At 41.8% G+C, this 21910-nt stretch overlaps 1 protein-coding gene across 4 annotated transcripts; it reads right to left on the bottom strand.

Moving 5' to 3' along the window:
* Positions 1 to 1494: 1494 nt before the first annotated feature.
* MCEE (methylmalonyl-CoA epimerase) lies at positions 1495 to 21909 on the bottom strand. Of its 4 annotated transcripts, none has more exons than XM_010361921.2 (4): positions 21746 to 21909; positions 21276 to 21377; positions 15709 to 15884; positions 1495 to 1926 (listed from the first exon to the last, which is right to left on the bottom strand). In XM_010361921.2, exons 1-4 carry the CDS (start codon positions 21783 to 21785, stop codon positions 1774 to 1776), a joined length of 471 nt encoding a protein of 156 aa, XP_010360223.1. In that variant the 5' UTR covers positions 21786 to 21909; the 3' UTR covers positions 1495 to 1773. The 4 variants fall into 4 exon arrangements, with proteins under 4 accessions (XP_010360223.1, XP_010360221.1, XP_010360224.1 ...); XM_010361919.2 differs by having other exon boundaries at positions 15547 to 15884; XM_010361922.2 differs by lacking the exon at positions 21276 to 21377.
* Between the last annotated feature and the right edge of the window lies 1 nt (position 21910).

Here is a 21910-nt window from a genome sequence, read left to right on the forward strand (position 1 = left end):
ATTTACCGGTATTTTGAGTTTCTTGTATTTAGCATTTGGTTGGGTTAGGTTTTTAAATTCACTCTCACAATCTTGGTGTGTTTAGAGCATTTACATTGAACGTAATTACTGATATGTGAGGTTATCGGTCAGTCATTTTATTGTTTTGCTTTTTTTCCTGTTTCCCCTTACCTGTCTTCAAGCGGGTTATTTGGGCATTCTTTAGTAGTCCACTTTATCTATATTTTTGAGTGTATCTCTTCATATAGTTTTTCAGTGGTTACAGACTGCAATACACACATGCAGTTTATTGCAGTCTACTAGTATCAACATCTACCACTTGAAGTGGAATGTGGATATTTAACCACCATTTAAGTCCCTTTTACTGCCCCCACCCTGTGATGTAATTGTCTAAAATACTTCCTCTACATACACTAAGAACCACATCAATGTTGTAATTTACTTTAACTTTTAAATGACAAGTATAATTGGATATTATACTTGTCTTCCATAACAAGTTCAGTGTCTACATATCTTCTCATTTATGCAACATCCATTCATCCATGAACTTGTTAGCCACTTTTCCATCCACTATGCATTCAATGCATCCATCTGTGATCCTTGAAATTCATCTGAAACTTGTTTCTAACATACTTGAGTCTGACCACCCTCTGCGATCTATTCTCTTTCCTTTCCTTTTTAATTCATTCAGATGTTGTTTTGTAAGTGTTTACATTTATTTCAAGTAGTACTATCCCCAACTGAACCGTAAGCATCTTGGCAGTGGATTTCTTTTTTTTTTTTTGAGACGGAGTCTCGCTCTGTCGCCCAGGCTGGAGTGCAGTGGCCAGATTTCAGCTCACTGCAAGCTCCGCCTCCCGGGTTCACGCCATTCTCCTGCCTCAGCCTCCCGAGTAGCTGGGACTACAGGCGCCTGCCACCTCGCCCGGCTAGTTTTTTGTATTTTTTTAGTAGAGACAGGGTTTCACCATGTTAGCCAGGATGGTCTCGATCTCCTGACCTCATGATCCGCCCATCTCGGCCTTCCAAAGTGCTGGGATTACAGGCTTGAGCCACTGCACCCGGCCACCAGTGGATTTCTATTCATTTTGTATATTTCCCCTAGGACCTGTTGTGGTGTTCTAGCATCTAAGTGATACCTAACTCTACAAATTACTACTGATTTAAAAAATAATTCAGCCACCTACGCACCCACTGGATGACGCACCAGGTTTTCCGCAGAACTTCCTGTACATCTAGCCCTAGCACCCAAGACACCTGGACCCTGAGGAACCTGTGACCATGAGTTGTTTCTGAAGAGCAAAAATTCTGAGATCAAAATTCCCTAATCTTAAACAGCTTGCTCTAAAAAAGTATTCCAAAACATTCTTAGAAAGTCTTGCCCCAAATATTAGCCACAAGATTGTCATATGCTTTCATAACTCCTTTGTGTATCCATCTAACATCACACACATACCCTTGTACATAGCTAACACATTATATTCAACTACCCCATTGTAGAAGAGGAATAATCTATTTCCATATGACTTTAATAATGTTCCCTAAGTAATTAGTAATCAAGGTTTTCTTCAAATTCAAATTAACAAATGTTTGTTAATCTAAATAATATACATATTTATGGATTTATATATGTATATAATCTTTCTGTAATTCAGTTTTTAACTGTGAACTTTTACATGTCGGAAGCAGTGAAGGACTCAATGTCATAGTACATTTTGATAGTATTTGATAGGCTTTTTCAGGTCAATTAATTTAGTTGCTTGCAAATATAAATCAAGCTTGCTCCAGTTCCACAAGGACTCCACCACAGTCTTTAGGATGGAGAAAAATCACTGGTTTTCCATGTGCTCCTATTTTGACCTCTTCACTTAGACTGCGGATCTTCTTTGTTTTCAAATCCATCACAGCTGCATTAATATTATCCACCTTAAGAAAAGGAAATACATTGAACACATTTGAGATCATAAAAATACCAACTTACAGTATTGTAATATTCAAAAAAAAACTCTGAGCGCTCATGCAGTCTATCTCCTCTGCCTGTGGGCAGGACCATTCTTAAATCAACATTAAAAAAAAGGCTTAAAATTTCCAGAGAAGTAAAAGAAGTTACTAAATTTTTCTAGGTAAGCAACCACAATGCTTAAGAATTTTCACCATTAGTAAGTGTTTCTTCTTATAATCTAAATCATGTATGATATACTTTATAATAGTTTATTCTGGCAGTACTATTAGTGAGATTGAAGACATTGATTTTGCCTGAGAACCCTGGGTTCCTCATCTATAACATGCAAATGAGGTCTAGCATATAAATTGACTACAGATTAAAATGAGGTAACAGATAAAAAGCTCTCAGTACAGTTTATGGCATAATAGGTACTTAGCAAATACGAGTGTTTCCCTGATCCCCAAAACTTGCCCTGCCAAAACACCTCTGACATTATCAAGATACACACGAAAATCACTATTAAATTGCCATGAAAATGTTATTCCCTATCTAAAAAAAAAATTCAAACTTTAATGTTTTTGCAGCCTCTTCTAAGTTATTTCTATTTTCTTCATACTTATGGACACTCTAGGAGGAGCGGATGTGTCTCTCTATACTTGACGGAGAAATGATCTGCCTCTATCTTGGGAAGTCACCCACTTAGACTGGGAACCTAGGAAATAGATGAAAAGGTATGATATGAATGGCCACATTCCTAGGCAGTCATAAATCACTAGTTTAATTAAAATCACTAGTTTTAATTTTAAAAAACACAGAAGCACAGAGACTAGTATAACACCCATGTACCTACCATTCAGATCTAATAAATATTAACATTTACACAATTTTATTTCCAAAGAGCCAAGGATTATATACTGAATTCTAAAACCAGTCGAACAGCTAATGAGGATACTAAATGTTACATAAATAAGCTATGATTTCTTCATATGGCACATATTCTACTTATATTTCTGATATTTCTTTTTTAAACCTCATAGGTATATCAAAGTCACACGTGCCTAGATTCTGAACATGGCTCATTTCATGACATTTTGCACTGTAGCTGATTAATTCTCATCTTTTTCAGAATAGAACATGACCTAGAAGCTCGTGGCAGGAGCACCCCGACCCACTTAGTGAGGAAAATTGGTCCTCACTGATGTCAGACATTGTCCATTTTATTTTTAAATTCATATCAATATTATTAAGCTTTTTTTCTCCTGTTAGGTGGGATTGGAGCAGTTTTTAGTCTAGGACTAATTTTCCTCACTACCAAGCCAAAGTCCTTCTGAGTACTCTTCCCAATGTTACGGAAATTACTATGACTAGTAAGAAAAAACTATCCCCACCTCTGTGTGTGGATTATTCCCTCCAATCCTTTCAAGGGGTTCTATTTCTAGCTTCCTAACATACGTGCAATACTCAGATGAAGACATGAAAGGTACTACAGATCTTTGGAGTTCACTCTCTGCAGCTCTCCTGCAGTTCTCCAGGAGAGAGCTGTGAACTCTAGCACCATGGCCTCCTCAGACTTCCAACTCCTATCTCCTCAACTCAGGGAGACCACTAAGTTCCGCGTGGATTCCCCCTTCCTGTACTGCAGTCTGGAAACTCTCTACAGCCAGTAAACTGGGTAAAACTGGGTAACTGTAGGGCTCATCTTGTTTGTTTACCCTCTCTCAGAAATCAATTCCTGTGCTGCCTGATGTCCAATGCCAGAAATCCATTATTTCATGTATTCCGTCTAGGTTGCTTATTTGTTTCAGGGAGGAGGATAAACTGATCTCTTTTACACCAACTTGGCCGGAATCAGAACTCTAAATTGGCAGGTTTTTTCTGTCAGCAAGTAAAAAGTGTCATTACATGTCATTCTATAATATGTCTTTTTTACTTTGATTACTTTTAAGATTTTCTCATCATCTTTGATTTTCAGTTTGACTATGGTGTGCTTAGGTGTAGCTTTCTTTTTTTTTGAGACAGAGTCTTACTCTGTCACCCAGGCTGGAGTGTAGTAGTGTGATCTTGACTCACTGCAACCTCTGCCTCCAGGGTTCAAGCAATTCTCCTGCCTTAACCTCCAGAGTAGCTGGGACTATAGGCGCACACCACTATGCCCAGCTAATTTTTGTATTTTTAGTAGAGACCAGGTTTCACCATGTTGGCCAGGCTGGTCTCTATCTCTTGACCTCGTGATCTGCCTGCCTCGGCCTCCCAGTGTGAGTCACTGCACCTGGCCTTTTTTTTTTTTGAGACAGAGTCTCACTCTGTTACCTAGGCTGGAGTGCAATGGCACAATCTTGGCTTACTGCAGCCTCCACCTCCTGGGTTCAAGTGATTCTTCTGCCTCAGCCCCCTGAGTAGCTAGGATTATTACCCAGTATGAGCCACCATGCCTGGCTAATTTTTGTATTTTTAGTAGAGACTGGGTTTCACCATGTTGGCCAGGTCGGTCTCGAACTCCAGACCTCAAGGGATCTGCCCGACTTGGCCTCCCACAGTGCTGGGATTACAGGCGTGAATCACTGTTGCCCGGTCTGGTGTGGTTTTCTGTTTGCCCTACTTGGGGTTGCTGACTTTCTTGAAACCATAGGTTGTTTTACATCAGATTAGTAGTGTCCTTGTCAACTATTTTTTCAATTATTGCTTCTGTTCTATTTTCTCTCTCTTTCTTTTCTGGGACTCCAACTACACTCTGCTAGAACTTTTGACCATGTCCTACATCTGTTTTATGCTCTATTCTGTTTTCTTTTTCTTCCATATTTTTTACCTCTTGATTTTGGAATTCTAGTTTCTAGAACTGTGAAGAGTAATTTGTTTTAAGCCACTAAGTTCGTGATCATTTATTACAGAAGCCCTAGAAGATGAATACAACTACCACACATCATACCGAAATTGAACAATGAAGTAGATGGATGGCTGATAGTGGGAGCTAAGTTTCTCACTGTTGGAATGAGAAGATAAAGGTCAGTGTGGTCTATGTGGTAATGGATTAGAGCTGGAGACATCAGTATACACTCAGGAGTTTATGACATTTCATGAATTCTATAATATAGTTATATATAGAAATGTGTATAGATATGTGTATACACACAGTATACACACATATATCTCCCTGCTGTGCTGGCTCAGTAGGCCAAGAACTAATGACCCCCCTAGTAGCAATAAGCACACTTAGAACCTAGATCTTGGCTTCTAATACCATTCTCCAGTAGTAGGAACCAGGGCTCCTAGATGAAATGGCTAATTACATGGCTAGGGCAAAGAGTAAAGATGAATTTGGAGCATCTTATATAGAAGATAAATTTGGAGCATCTTAGAGTGCCAGAAAAAGAAAGGAAGTGCTTAAAAAACAAACACAAAACACAAAACCAAAAATGATGGGGGTATGTCAAAGGGACACATGAATCAACTGAAAGAGCTCCTAATGGCCAAAGCTGGAACAATCTGAGGGAAAAAAAATAGTAGTATTAGATTGTAATGCAAGTCATAAAATAAATATCCACAAGTCCATACTGATATAACTCTCCATTCCTTAAGTGTGGGCCTTGCATAATGACTTCCTTCCAAAAGAGGATAGTATGGAGAAGGGGGAAAAAAGAACAGCCTTCCAGTGGAGAAAGCTGATAACACCTCTTCACCCGGGAGATCAAGATTAGTATCAACAGGAGTAAGTCATGTTGATAGCATGAATCCTTGATATGATGTGATTAGAATGGCACTTTACCTCTATGGTCTTTCTCCCCAAAATCAATAACATGAGTCTAATAAGAAAAATATCACATGAATCTCAACTAAAGGACAGTTTACAAAATAACTGACTAGTAATCTTCAAAAGTGTCAAGGTCATCAGAAACAAGGAAAGGAGATCCTAGAAAAAGGTTAGAAAACAAAACAAAACAAAAAACCAAGGAAAGTTTGAGAAACTGCCACATGCAAGAGAAGCCTCAGCAGATATCATGACTAAATGTGATGTGCTAGGGGTGGAGGAGTGGGGGAAGGGAGAGCATCAGGATACATAGCGAATGCATACAAGGCTTAATATCTAAGTAATGCATTGTCAGGTGCAGCAAACCACCATGGCATACGTTTACCTATGTAACAAACCAGGATGTCCTACACATGTATCCTGGAACTTAAGATAAAATTAAAAAAATAAAAATAAATGTGATGAGAAATCCTAGATGGGATCCTGGAATAGAAAAGGGACACTAGGTAAGAACTAAAGGAATCAGAATAAAGTACAGACTTTAGCTAATAATAATGAATCGGTATCGGTTCACTAATTGTGGTAAATGTATCAAACTATAATAAGATGTTCATAATTTTTTTAAAAGAGTCTGAAGAGATTAACCACCATTTATAATGACTGAGTCTTGTTTTTATCCTGATTAGAACAAATCAACTATAAAAAAAATTTGTAAATCAATCTGAGAAATTTAATTTATGAGCTGTGTATAGATGGTGCCAAAAGATTTACCTTTAATTTTGACTGAAGTGCCAGAAAATAAAGATGATAATGTCACCATGGTTATTTTTGTATTTCTTAGAGATTCAAACTGAGTAAGGGTAAAATGACATGCTGTTCATTTAAAATAATCTAAGGAAAAAAGAAAAAAGATGATGTGTAGCAAGAGCTTGAAAACTGCTGAACCTGGGTGATGAGAGTACTGACACGATTTTTTTCCTGCTTCTCATAAGTTTGAACGATTTCATGATATAATTATGACTTTTTCCACAGTGCCCTTCTGATAACTCCTATGCTACATGTGATTATGAATATTTTCATTTATGGAACATTCTATCCAAGTACAAGTATCTATAATTTTGACATTGCAACCCAATTTTTTAGTATACTCCTTCTTCAATATCCCTCAATCATGAATTACTTCAAGGATGGGCACAGTGGTTCATGCCCATAATCCCAACAATTCAGGTGGGGCCAAGGTGGGAGGATGGCTTGAACCCAGGAGTTTGACACCACCCTGGGAAACATAGTGAGGACCCTTCTCTATAATCAATCAATCAGTCAGGTGTGGTGACACACACCTGTAGTCTTAACTACTCAGGAGGCTGAGATGAGAGGATTGCTCGAGCCCAGGTTGAGGCTGAAGTGAGCTATGATGGTGCCACTGAACTCCAGCCTGGGTAACAGAGTAAGACCCTGTCTTGAAAAACTAATAAATGTCTAAATGACATTGCACTAGCATCTATTTCTACTTCTGTTACTGTTTCTATCAACTAACTTTGATTTTAAAGATCTTTTACCATATTTATCCTTCTGTTAGTGTTGCTATAAATTTTTTTTTTTTTTTTTTTTTTTTTTTTTTTTTTTTTTTTTTTTTTTTTGAGGCGGAGTCTCGCTCTGTCGCCCAGGCTGGAGTGCAGTGGCCGGATCTCGGCTCACTGCAAACTCCGCCTCCTGGGTTCACGCCATTCTCCTGCCTCAGCCTCCCGAGTAGCTGGGACTACAGGCGCCCGCCACCTCGTCCGGCTAGTTTTTTGTATTTTTTAGTAGAGACGGGGTTTCACTGTGTTAGCCAGGATGGTTTCGATCTCCTGACCTCGTGATCTGCCCGTCTCGGCCTCCCAAAGTGCTGGGATTACAGGCGTGAGCCACCGCGCCCGGCCGTGTTGCTATAAATTTTATGATTCTTTCAAGAGAACTCCTAATGCTTTGCTTGGCAGTAATAAAAAGAATAAAATTAAAATGTCTTAATTTTCTGAATTGAAAGTAGATGCAATAGTTACAAGAAATGCAAAGCAATTTGATTTGGGGAATTAAACCAGTCCCTCTACGTAATGAAAGTAACACAGTAATAACCCATCTTTTAAAAAAAGGGAGGTTTTCAAACACTGCATGTTCTCACTCGTAAGTGGGAGTTGAACAATGAGAACACAAGGACGCAGAGTGGGGAATGTCACATACTGGGGTCTGTCGGGGGGTGGAGGCAAGGGGGGTGGATAGCATTCATTAAGAGAAATATCTAATGTAGATGATGGGTTAATGGGTACAGCAAACCACCATGGCACATGCATACCTTATGTAACAAACCTGCACGTTCTGCACATGTATCCCAGAACTTAAAGTATTAATTTAAAAAAAGGGGGGGTGTTATGGTTTTTAAAAGCTGCTTTTATAGTCCTTCAAACAATTACAGAGTGTACCATATAGTTCTGGAAGACTCTGCATGCCATTAGTGAAAATCAGGGCTATTTTCCTTTTTCTTTGAGACGGAGTCGTGCTCTGTCGCCCAGGCTGGAGTGCAGTGGTGCAATCTCAGCTCACTGCAAGCTCTGCCTCCCGGGTTCACGACATTCTCCTGCCTCAGTCTCCCGAGTAGTAGGTGCCAGCCATCACGCCCGGCTAATTTTTTGTATTTTTAGTAGGGATGGGGTTTCCCTGTGTTAGCCAGGATGGTCTTGATCTTCTGACCTCATGATCCGCCTGCCTTGGCCTCCCAAAGTGCTGGGATTACAGGTGTGAGCCATTGCGCCCGGCCCTTTACTTTTCACTTCAACTTCTTACCAGCTCTCTCTTTCCTTTTTCTTTCTTTTTTTGGTATTTATCTGTATCTGTATCCTCGGCTTCCCCATCTGAAAATGGCAATACCATCTTGTTTGTTTGAAGCTAAGTAATTAGGCTAAATAACTCTAACCGTTAGGTATGTAATTCTCAATCATCAAATTTTATGAAAAAGTAATAATGTACGCCTCTTAACTGTGCATGGCATTTGGACAGATTTAACAAACATAAACTTTTATTTTATATAAAGTTGTAATGGTGATCATATAATGAATGACTTCAATCCTCAAATTGGTATAAATCCATGAAAGTTAAAGTGAAAAGTCTGGACTAAGTATTTGTTCCAACTGTCTCTCCTCAAAAGCTAAAAGCTAAGTGAATTATGCAAGCCTAACACTGTCTCACTTTACATAGGGTTCAGAGAGTTCCTGTCTTCTTGGATTTACTTCAGAAGGGCACGTGTTACCTAAGCTTCCATACTGGTTATATAGTCTAGTGGGGGCTATGTGGAGTATCCCTCAAATGCTTGTCTCTGCTGAAATTTTCACAGTTGATAGTAAAATATTTTTTTTAATTCCCTAGTTTATTGTGAAAAGCCAAAATGAGAATAAAATTTGTAAAAAAGGAGAATATTTTCCTTTCTTGATTGAAGAACAGACATTCCCCAGTATGTAGGAAATGAGTTACCTCACTAGCCTGTTACTTAAAGTTATAACTCTTTTCTTTCCTAAGGAATATATGCTCAGTTAAAAAAGATCTGCAAAACATATAAAAGCATAAACAAGAAAATGAGTCCTCTATTGTCTGATCACTCAGAAAATAAAACTGCTATAATTGCTGCGTTTCTCTACCTTTTTTCTTAGTTTTTAAATACTATTAATATTTTTCTCATGTGCTTTTCCCCAGCAGCCTGCGACAGCAATTTCAAGATTACCTTGAAATCAAATCCAACATCCCTGTCTGCCACCGGGAAGCCAGGCTCCCATGATCATTACTACCTACTCATCTGACCAGCCCCTTTTCTGTCACCAGTCCCTACGGTTCTGCAGCCCCTCCCTCAGCCTCAGCACTGCACTCATCACCCTCCATATGCTCCAGCGGTGGGGCTGCCCTCTTCATCCCATCTGACTCCCACTCACCATTCCAGGCCACACCACCCCTGCACAGAGGCCTGTTACCCCATGTGAGCTGGGTCACTCCCTGTGCTGCAGTTCTCCTTGCCTTTCGTGGGACTCAACATTGTGCCTGGAAGCGTCCCAGTGGATATACATCCTCCTCCCTGTTTGGCCCTGACTCCCCATACCTGCCCCCAACCCCATGTGAACATCTGCCTCACCCTTCTCAGGCCCTGCTCCCATACCAGGTCACCCCCTGCGAGGACACTCAGCTTAACTCCCCACCTTAGTCACCATTTTCCCCTGCAACAATGCACTCCCCATGGGACCAGCCCTGACCCTCCATGCAGGGCGTGCCTTCCCCACAGTGTCGGTGCCCCTACCCTGCTCTGGCTCTCCCACTCCTTGCTGCCCCTGCCCCCGCCCCTCAGGTGGATGCCCTTCTCAACATCCTTGGGCTCCAGCTCCCTGCCCTGAGCTGTGTCTCAGTCCATTCGGGTTGTTAGAACAAAATACCTAAACTAGGTAGCTCAGAAAAAAACAGAAATTTGTCAGTTTGAGAGACCAGGAAGTCTAAGATCTAAGTGCTGGCAGATTCAACATCTGGTGGGGGCTTCGTGGTTCACAGACAACAACTTCTCACTGTCCTCACATAGTGGAAGGGGCAAGGGGTATCTCTGAGGCCTCTTTTATAAGGACACTAATCCCATTCATGAGGGATAGGCCTACTGCTCATGAGTGGGGCCTCAGGAATCATCTCCCTAAGGCCCCACCTCCTAACACCATCACTTTGGGGGTTATGATTTCGATATATGAATTTTGAAGAGATGTAAGCATTTCGTTCTAAGCTGGTCTCCCATGCTGATGCCCTCCTCACTCTGCAAGCCAAGATGCCCCCCTGGTACAAATGCACAAACCCTGCTCAGACATCTTGCACTTGGAACTCCCCACACATGGGCACTCAGTCTCTGGCTTCCCTGTGGCAGGCAGCTCTCACTCACGGACGCCCTCCTCACCCTGCCAGGGTCCCAACACCCTGCTTTAGGCCAGTCTGGTTCTCCCCATCTACATAAATGACTCTTCTGCTCTGTCCTACCTGAAGTCTTCAGGAAGGGAAGGAATGGGGAGCAGTCATAGATACTAAATACTATTTCCTTTTTTGTTTTTTGGTAAGTAGAAAGAAATACAGTCATGTGTCACTTGATGGGTACAAGTCCTGAGAAACGCATCACTAGGCAATTTCATTGTTGTGCAAACATCAACACACCTGGATGGTGGAGCCTACTATACATCTAGGCTATAGGGTACAGCCTATTGCTCCTTGGCTACAAACCTGTATAGCATGTTACTGAATACTGTAGGCAAGTGTAACACAATGGTGTCTAAACACATTTCAACACAGAAAAGGTACAGTAAAAATACAGTGTTATAACCTTATGGGACCTCATGTGGACTCATCACTGACTGAAACATTGTTATGCGGTATGGAACTGTATTTGGCTAAACTTGTAAGGTATGCTAATCATTCCTTATATTTCCTCTTTGTTTCAACTAGCACTACGTTTCAACTAGCACTATTACTTCTGTTTATCCTTTTGTATTTTGTAGGCTGTGTTTTAGTCAGTCACCTTTAATCCTCTCTGGAAAATGCGGAGCATGTGTGAATAAATGAAGCAAGCAGGCAAGCTCTGGGTAGACAGGGACTACTTGTTCAGCCACATATTCCCAGCACCTTCTACAGTGAAGGACAGAGTGATACCAAAAATACTTAACAACCAGAAAAATACAGACAAAGATACTAATCAGATAGAATTGTGCGGCTGAGCATGGTGGTTCATGCCTGTAATCCCAGTGCTTTGGAAGGCTGAGGTAGAAGGATTGCTTGAGCCAAGAGTTTGAGACCAGCCTGGGCAATATAGCAAGACTTTGTCTCTTAAAAAAAAAAAATTAGGCCGGGCGCGGTGGCTCAAGCCTGTAATCCCAGCACTTTGGGAGGCCGAGACGGGCGGATCACGAGGTCAGGAGATCAAGACCATCCTGGCTAATACGGTGAAACCCTGTCTCTACTTAAAAATACAAAAAACTAGCCGGGCGACGAGGCGGGCGCCTGTAGTCCCAGCTACTCGGGAGGCTGAGGCAGGAGAATGGCGTAAACCCGGGAGGCGGAGCTTGCAGTTAGCTGAGATCCGGCCACTGCACTCCAGCCTGGGTGGCAGAGCAAGACTCCGTCTCAAAAAAAAAAAAAAAAAAAAAAAAAAAAAAAAATTAGCTGGGCATGATGAGGTGATGCCCGTAGCTCAGCAGTTCCAGGTTACAGTGCATTATGATCGTGTCACTGCACTCCTGCATGGGTGACAGAGTGAGAGCCTCTCTCTGAAGGAAAAAATTGTAGAGGGAGAAGGGTGTCTGAAGGGTCCCAGAAAAGGGTCCTTCGGGAAAAGGAATGTTACTCAGGGGTTACAGAGCAGCAGCTGTTTACCAACCAGCAGGGAAGCATTTAAATATTTTTACAAACTCAATACAAATTTGAGTAAGTAAATATTTCTGGTGGCCCTTAAAGTTTTCACTGTGACACACTGTGCTGTCTGGGTAAACTCTAGAGAAAGCATGGCCAGCTCTGTCTCCTCAAGCAGAGGCACGCAGAAGGCAGGAAAGGCAACCCCCGTCTTGCCATCGCAGGTAGCAGGTTAGGACCACAAACACAAGCTGTGCCAGAAAACAGTGGGTGACTCAGTCCATACATGAGCAAGAGAAGAGATGGAACAAGATGCCCTCTAAACTTCCTCTAGTGAGAGGTAAAGACACACAAGAAATATGGGTAAACCTCACAAGAGAAAATAGAAACCAAGTCAACCTCAACAGAAAAATGCTGATTAACTAGTGAGATAGTAATCCACGCATGAGAAAGGGACATTTCAGCAAGTCTTTGAGTCAACGAAAAGCTATGGAGCATGCGCAAACAGATACATGCTGAGTCAGAGGTTTTATAAGATCCTGGTGAAAAAGGACAAAAAGTATCCCTGTGATAATTATACAGGGGAAAGCCAATTCTCTGATGAGTGGTTCAACGTTTGTTTTTTTTTTTTTTTTTTGAGACAGAGCTCTCGCTCTGTCGCCCAGGCTGGAGTGAAGTGGCATGATCTTGGCTCACTGCAACCTCCGCCTCCCAGGTTCAAACGATTCTCCTGCCTCAGCCTCCCATGTAGCTGGGATTACAGGTGTGTGCTGCCACGTCCAGCTAGTTTTTCTATTTTAGTAGAGACGGGATTTCACCACGTTGCCCAGACTGGTCTCAAACTCCTGAGCTCAGGCAATCCGCCCACCTCGGCCTCCCAAAGTGCTGTAATAGGCATGAGCCACCACACCCAGGTGACATACCACTTTTTAAAAATCACCAAGTGTGGCATCCATTGATGGCCTCCAGTACCTTTCTCCTTTTCCTCCTTTTAATTACAGCAACCCCCAAGTTTCAGCAGGGCACGTAACTGCCTAGCTAGAGACTACATTCCCCAGCCTCCCTTGCAGAGAAGTGTGTCATGTAACTAAGCTTGGGCCAATGGGATAAGGACAGAAGTGATCCTAGAGCATCTCCTTAAAGGTACTTGCCAGGTATTCCCACTCCACCTTCCCTTCCCTCTGGTTGGCAAATGGTGATGCCTGGAGCAACCTTGTAAGTCATGTGTCACGGACAGCAGAGCTGCCCATCAGCATAGGATAGCTAATATTAGACTGAAAACAGAAAAATAAAATCTTGTTAAGCCACTTAATTTTTTTGTGGAGGGCAGAGAAAGATGATGGTGGTGTTATACTAAAATAGCACCTAACCACTTTTCACACCTTCTCCTCTTATCCTACCTTCATTTTATACTCAATACATTTGCAGGTAACTCTTCCAATCTCTGCTTTTGAATCTGTGGCATGATCACAGCTCACTGCAACCTCCACCTCAGCACTTCCTGGGCCCAAGCGATGCTCTCACCTCAGTCTCCCAAGTAGCCGGGACTACAGGTGCATACCACCACACCTGACTAATTTTTTGTACTTTTAGTAGAGACATCTTGCCCAGGCTGGTCTCAAACTCCTGGGCTCAAGCAATCTGCCCACCTTGGCCTCCCAAAGTGCTAAGATTACAGGTATGTATTAGTCCATTTTCACGCTACTGATAAAGCCATACTCGAGACTGGGCAATTTACAAAAGAAACAGGTTTAATGATTTACAGTTCCACATGGCTGGAGAGGCCTCACACTCATGGCAGAAAGCAGGGAGGAGCAAGTCACATCTTACGTGGATGGCAGCAGGCAAAGAGAGAGATTGGGCAGGGAAAATCCCCCTTATAAAACTGTCAGATCTTGTGAAACTTATTCACTATCACAAGAACGGCATGGGAAAGACCTGCCCCCATGATTCAATTACCTCCCACCGGGTCCCTCCCACAACATGTGGGAATTCAAGATGAGATTTGGGTGGGGACACAGCCAAGCCATGTCAAGGCATGAGCCACCACACCCCGCCAGTAAGTGTTAGCTGTTATAACTCTGTGCCTTTCCACATGCAATTCCCTCTGCCTGGAATAACTTTCTCCTTTTGTTCACCTGGGGAATTCCCTCACATTCATTGTAACTCACGCTCTGTGAGGACTTCCCAGTAACTCATTTTGCCAGGAGCAATCGATCTCCTTCATCTGTGCTACTGCAAAGTCACACATATCAAATCTACTTATCATAGTATATTGCACTTGAGTGTTTAAATTTCTGCCCCTCCTCACTATGGACATGACTCATATCTTATTCACTGTTAAACTCCAAGTACTTGGCAGAATACACATTGTAGGGTTTCATACATGTTTGCAATAATGAACTGAATACATCCTTGAATTCACTCTAGAATCAAACTACCTCTCCTCTGTATTAGAAATTTGGCCTAACAGGCCGGGCAAGGTGGCTCACGCCTGTAATCCCAGCACTTTGAGAGGCCGAGGTAGGTGAATCACCTGAGGTCAGGAGTTTGAGACCAGCCTGACCAACATGGTGAAACCTCATCTCTACTAAAAATACAAAATTAGCTGGGCATGGTGGCACATGCCTGTTAATCCCAGCTACTTGGGAGGCTGAGGAAGGAGAATCACTTGAACCCAGGAGGCAGAGGTTACAGCGAGCCGAGATCACACCATACTGCACTCTAGTCTGGGCGACAGAGTGAAACTCCATCTCAAAAAAAAAAAAAGAAAGAAAAGAAAAAGAAATTTGGCTTAACAATTATTCTATCAAAAGAATTGTCCTAGCAAATTAAATCGATGCATAATTGTCATTGCTGATATTCTAAAAGGCAGTTATCTGAACATGAACATCTACAGAAACTGTTCTCTAATGAGACTTTTCTTGTCTAACATTTCTTCACATTCCTTTAAAAATTGTTGGCAGATGCAATTCAGAAGATCTTAAAAATCAGTCAGTAATTGAAAAGTATTGACTTTTTAATAACAAAGAAGTTATTCGAATTTTAAGGAGAGAAAAGAGTTATAAAGTACACTTAGCATGTACATTGAAAGCTTTACTTTATAAAGTCTTTTCATTTGTTTCTCCTAATTGCCTTGTGATAGTAAAAACAGCTGTATTCCTGTTACATGGGAGGTCACACATGATCAATTCTAAAGCAGATTCTATATTGTGGCTAACTTTGGTGGCACTTACAGTGGTCACTGAATCCGGACTTCAAAAAAATACATTAATATTATATGTTAGAATTTTCTAAAGGGAAAAAAAATGTATGTAAGGATCCATCTTTGAGGAGGATGAGTATTATCATTCTCCATAAAGATCCTTACAAAAGTTTCTAATGACAGTGACCATAAGTAGTCTTAAAAAGTAAAAGACATATTTTAAAAGAGAGATTTAAATTACCAGGTATTAAAATATTAAAATACCTCGATGCAGATGTGATGCATTCCTCCAGCCTTGTTTTTCTGCAGAAAACCTGCAATTGGACTGTCACATCCCAGTGGATGAAGCAGTTCCATCTTGGTATTTCCCAGGTTGACAAAAACAACAGATACTCCATGTTCAGGAAGAGGGACCGCTTCACTCACCTGGGCCCCGAGAATATTCTTATAAAATGCTGCAGCCTTTTCCAAATCTGGCACTGCTATGGCTACATGATTGAGCTGACCCAGGTTCCACAAAGAACCTGCCACTTGATCCAAGGGCTGTGATGTGGAAGAAGCTCTTAATGCTGGAATAGGAGCTTGGAGTCTGGAAAAAAGCCCTGAAAAATTGAACAGCCATTGATATCCTTCTTTTGATAATTAATGTACTTCTAAATTGAATTTAAAAAACTAAACAAATAATGCATGCAAAAATTCGTTATTTATATATCTGTTCTTTTCAATTATTGAAATGAAACCAGGAGATAAATGGAAAAACTTACACCAGAATTACTCTGCTCTGCCCATTCAAATAACCGACTGGAATAAAAAAGCTAATTCTGAGCTGCAGTTAGATTTAAAACACAGAATAACATTTTTTCATAATGATTCATATTTACTGGTAACACTTAAAGAATAGTGGCATATTAAGAATTGCTTGCTATTCTCTCTCTGCATTTCACAATGAAACAACATATTTAGTAAGAATAAGCAATTTTCTACCTGTACCCAATTTTTTATCTTATATTTTGTAATAAGTCCATTAAAGGTATAAACATACATTAAAAGAATACATACAGTACTCTTTAATGCTCTGTTGCCCAGGCTGGAGTGCTGGAGTGCAATAGTGCAATCTCAGCTCACTGCAACCTCCGCCTCCTGGGTTCAAGTGATTTGCCTGGCCTCAGCCTCCCAAGAAGCTGGGATTACAGGTGCCCGCCACAATACCCAGCTAATGTCTGTGTGTATGTGTGTGTGTGTGTGTGTGTATATATATATATATATATATATTATTATTTTTTTTTTGAGATGGAGTCTTGCTCTTTTGCCCAGGCTGGAGTGAAGCGGCGTGATCTGGGCTCACTGCAACCTCTGCCTTCTGGGTTCAAGAGATTCTCCTGCCTTAGCCTCCTGAGTAGCTGGTAATTACAGGTGCCTACCATATGCCAGCTAATTTTGTATTTTCAGTAGAGATGGGGTTTCGCCATCTTGGCGAGGCTGGTCTTGAACTCCTGACCTCAGGTGATCCATCCGCCTCGGCCTCCCAGAGTGACATGATTAGAGGTGTGAGCCACTGTGCCCACCCTAATTTTTGTATTTTTAGTAGAGACGGGGTTTCACCATGTTGGTCAGGCTGGTCTCAAACTCCTGACCTCAGGTGATCCACCCACCTTGGTCTCCCAAAGTGCTGGGATTATAGGCGTGAGCCACCATTCTGGCCAGTTTTTAGCATTTTTAAAATTAACTATCACTGTGTCCTCATCAGATAGTTTCTTGATCTCCACAGATAACTCTGCATTCCATTCATTTAGCAAACAGTCATCGTATGTCATCAACAAAAAGAATGGCCTGAATTTACTGTGTACCTACTGTCTGGCACTGTATTTATTTTTTTTTACACCAACTGTCTAATATTCACAACAAACCTGCAAGTTAGAAACTTAGTAAGTTTCATTGTTACCATGAAATCCAAGTGGATCACAACCCAGTACACATATACATAAATGTACAATTGAAACTAAATTGCAAAAAAAGAATACCTTCCACCTCAGCCTCCTGAGTAGCTGGAACCATAGGCAAGAGCCACCATGCCTGGCTAATTTTTGTATGTTTTGTAGAGATGGGGTTTCACCATGTTGCCCAGGCTGGTCTTGGACTCCTGGGCTCAAGCGATCCTCCCACCTTGGCCTCCCAAAGTGCTGGGACTACAGATGTGAGCCACCACACTAGGCCAGTGAAAATGTTTTGAAATAGATAAACGTGACAGTTGCACAAACCCAGTGAATGTAATAATTGCTGTTAAACTGTACTGTTTTTTCTTTTTGTGAGACGAAGTCTTGCTCTCTCGCCCAGGCTAGAGTGCATTGGTGTGATCTCAGCTCACTACAACCTCCACCTCCCGGGTTCAAGCGATTCTCCTGCCTCAGCCTCCTGAGTAACAGGGATTACAGGTGCGTGCCACAACACCCGGCTAATTTTTGTATTTTTGGTAGAGACGGGGTTTCCCCATGTTGGTCAGGCTGGTCTCAAACTTCTGACCTCGTGATCCACCCACCTCAGCCTCCTAAAGTCCTGGGAGTACAGGCATGAGCCACTGCGCCCGGCCTAAACTGTACATTTTTAAAGGGTTTTGTTATGTAAATTTTACCTAAAAAAAAAAAAAAATGGCCCTAACAATAAAAATCCAAAGGTGAAATTGTGTAGACCAAGCAAACTGGGTAGAGAACAGTGAATAAAGTGGTTAAAATGAGATAGAGCTTTATATTTAATAAAAATGTGTTCCTGAAAAGTTTGTTGTGAATTGAACTCTTAATTATTTTCTTTTGCTACAAGTAATTGTAGCAACTTTTTTCCAGCTTGAGGTACCATGACTAATAGAAATGGTATATCTTTAAGGTATACAATGTGATGTTTTAATATATGCATAAATTATGAAAATGATTACCAACACTGAAGCTAACTTTTTTTTTTTTTTTTTTTTTTTGAGACGGAGTCTCGCTCTGTCGCCCAGGCTGCAGTGCAGTGGCCGGATCTCAGCTCACTGCAAGCTCCGCCTCCCGGGTTTACGCCATTCTCTCGCCTCAGCCTCCCGAGTAGCTGGGACTACAGGCGCCCGCCATCTCGCCCGGCTAATTTTTTGTATTTTTTTAGTAGAGACGGGGTTTCACCGTGTTAGCCAGGATAGGATGGTCTCGATCTCCTGACCTCGTGATCCGCCCGTCTCGGCCTCCCAAAGTGCTGGGATTACAGGCTTGAGCCACCGTGCCCGGCCGAAAGCTAACTTTTTAAAGCTATTTTTATTTCAGGTTGCCCTCTAATTCGTAGGAATTCACAGCTCTTTAGTTTTAGGTTTCTCTGCCTCCCATTTCAGAATAGTGCAGCAGAACTGCATTATTTTGAATTCTGTAATGTTTAATTTGTGATTATTCCAATAAAGGTTGCTTTGCATGAATATACTACAATGTTAAACCATGTGCAAATAAATGCATAAGATATTTAAAAACAGAAGTGTTAATAAAAAATGCGTGTAAAGATGAATACAGATTTAAGAAACTACTTTCACATATGTCAGGAAGCTGGTATACAGGTAAAAGATCAAAATCGGATGTGTATGTTAACTGTCATTCCAATCTTCCTTTCAATATCAGTTCTCGTTAATCACTTTTAGTGTCCTGACTTAAAAATAACACTGCATTTCTTTCAGTTCAGATTTTGTGCTTATTTCAGATGACACTTTTAAACACTGTCCCTGCATACATAAAGGTTTAGCTGCAAGGATCTATAGTCAAATGCATTAAGAGTACTTACTATTTAAAGACATTGGATGTTAAATTTGTATAAAAAGTACTAAGTTCACCCATTTGAAGTGTACAATTCATTTCTTTGCGTATTTGCAAAGTTGTGCAACCTTTATATAATCTAATTTTAGAACGTGTAATAAGCTTTTTTTTTTTTTTTTTTTTTTTTTTAAACAAGTCTGGGTCTGCAGCCCAGGCTGGAGTGCAATGGCACAATCTCGGCTCAGTGCAACCTCTCCTTCCCAGGTTCAAGCAATTCTCCTGCCTCAGCCTCTGGAGTAGCTGGGATTACATGAGCGTGCCACCACACCCGGTTAATTTTTGTATTTTTAGTAGAGATGGGGTTTTGCCATATTGGCCAGGCTGGTCTTGAATTCCTGACCCCAGGTGATCCACCTGCCTTAGCCTCCCAAAGTGCTGGGATTACAGGCGTGAGTCACCGCGCCTGGCCAAACATAAGTCTGAATTTCCACGTATCTGGTTTGAGGAAACATACAGATTTAGAAAGTCATTCATTAGAAGTGCCTTCAAGTTAGTCTGGTAAGTTTTCTCTAAACATTTGACCAGTTAATTTCACAGCACCATATATATATCTTCAACTTGTTTCAAACTATGATCAAATTTTATTTTTATTCATTACAGTAAGTAAACAGAGTACAGTTTCTGTTAGCCCATTTACAGATGATTAATAAAAGTAAACCTATGCAGTCACATAAGTTGGTCATTCTTGTCTCCCACCTAACAGGTTCAATTTCCATTTTCAGAACTTTTCTACGTGTTCAGTCTGATTTTTCTGTGCTTTTGTTTTCCTGCGAAGTTTTATGTTCCTTAAAAGAGAGGCCATAACATAGAGAACTACCATGTAATCCAGCAATTCCACTTTTGAGTATATACACCCCCCAAAAAGTGGGAATTCAGAGGTATTTGTATACCCACATTCATAGCTGTATTACAATAGCCAAAAGGTGGGGAAAACCCAAACGTCTATCAAGAGATGAACGGATAAACAAAATGTGGTATACACACACAACGGAATATTATTCAGTCTTAAAAAGCAACTTTTTTTTTTTTTTGAGACGGAGTTTTGCTCTTGTTGCCCAGGCTGGAGTACAGTGGCACAATCTTGGCTCACGGCAACCTCCGCCTCCCGGGTTCAAGCGATTATCCTGCCTCAGTCTCCCGAGCAGCTGGGATTACAGGCGTGCGCCACCACGCCCGGCTAATTTTTGTATTTTTAGTAGACATGGGCTCATGCCTGTAATCCCAGCACTTTGGGAAGCTGAGGTGGGCGGATCACCTGAGGCCAGGAGTTCGAAACCAGCTTAGCCAACATGGTGAAATCCCGTCTCTACTAAAGGTACAAAAAATTAGCTGGGCTACTCGGGAGGCTGAGGCGGGAGAATGGCTTGAACCTGGGAGGCGTAGTTTGCAGTAAGCTGAGATCACGCTACTGCACTCCAGCCTGGGCGACAGAGTGAGACCCTATCGCAAAAAAAAAAAAAAAAAAGGTAAATTTTACTTTATGTATATTCAACCACACACAAAAGTGTAGCCATTAAGTTTCAAGTATCTTAACAGGACAAATCAAAGGCAATCTTTGGAATACACCATCTTCATTTTTCCTTTATGCCAAGACGGGTATGTAAGTTACAAAACAAACATTCACCTTTATCTGTATTGAGTTCTTGCAGTATGTATATGACCCGTTGGAAGTCATACTTTTTCCCAAACTGTCAATCATTAAAGGGTGCAGTTCTAAAAGTACACATAAAAATGCCTTTTCCCAAATATTCATTTATTTATATTTTTACATTCCTATTTTGTGTATCACCTAAGAGGGTATGCCTTACGGTTAAGAATGTGCTCTGGTGCTAGAAGGATTTATCACGAATGTCCCAGAGTAACTCTGGGGCATTACCACTTGGCACCTTCTTCCTAACAGGGAATCTCAGATTAAGGGGAAAAATTGCCCTCTCATAAAAGGAGGAAGAGAAAAAAAAGGATAAAAAGAGGAGCAAGTGAGAGTCAGAAAACGTGACAACTATTACAGTTATTTCTGTCATAACTGATTCTATGTACACATTTTTTAAAAAATGAAGGGGGAGAGAACTCAAGGAAGTTTCCAAATCCACATGCTTTTACCTATGTACGCGATGATGAACATATTAGTGCACGTGGAAAAATCCTTCCTTTTGTATTCTTTACACCACTGACCTTTGAGTGTTCCCAACAGAAAGCTGGTCATGCTTGGAGTTCGGCTGACGTAGCTGTCGTTGTTTTTACAGGACTTGCTCTCCTTTCTGGTTTCTCCCCATTCTCTTTATCGGTGCGCAGTAAAATAACTTACCAACCCGCTTCTATTTACTTCTGTCCCTGTCCTGCCTGACCCGCCGGGCAAGTTCCCTCGCCTCTCCCGCCCACCTGCTAGAAAGTGCAGCGCCCAGGGCGCACAGCTCCCGGATGGCAATGGGACTCGTGCACAAAGCAATCCCCGCTACTAAGCGCAGGCGTTTCTGGAAGTTACCCTCAGCCTAGGTGCCAGCAGCGGCCGTGGAACGCGCCCCCGGGGGGGGGTGGGGGCATTAGATAAAGGTGCTTTGGCCACGCCGAGGCCTCCTCCGCCCCCGACCTCCGTTCCCACCCGCCCTGCCCCACGGCGACTTTCGCCGGTGCCCGGTATTCACCTACGGCATTCGCGGCTGCAGCCCTCAGCGCCCACGCCATTTTGGAAAGCAACCCGTCACGTCCAGACCCGCAGAAGACCGTGAGAGACGCGCAGCGGAGGACTGGGAGGGAGGTAGAGGGGGCGGGGACAGACAGGTTAGGGGCGCGGCGAAGGGCGCTGCTTT

Source organism: Rhinopithecus roxellana, chromosome 17, assembly GCF_007565055.1.
Source record: "Rhinopithecus roxellana isolate Shanxi Qingling chromosome 17, ASM756505v1, whole genome shotgun sequence".
Classification (NCBI taxonomy): Eukaryota; Metazoa; Chordata; class Mammalia; order Primates; family Cercopithecidae; genus Rhinopithecus; species Rhinopithecus roxellana.

What these genes read in the sequence shown, in the direction of transcription:
- MCEE (XM_010361919.2), bottom strand. Translation starts at nt 21,785, where the DNA reads ATGGCGTGGGCGCTGAGGGCTGCAGCCGCGAATGCCGTAG. An exon ending in TGCAGCCGCGAATGCCGTAG is followed by an intron (nt 21,378 to 21,745) that starts GTGAATACCGGG and finishes ACCGATAAAGAG; the next exon opens with AATGGGGAGAAACCAGAAAG. An exon ending in TCTGTTGGGAACACTCAAAG is followed by an intron (nt 15,885 to 21,275) that starts GTCAGTGGTGTA and finishes TCAATTTTTCAG; the next exon opens with GGCTTTTTTCCAGACTCCAA.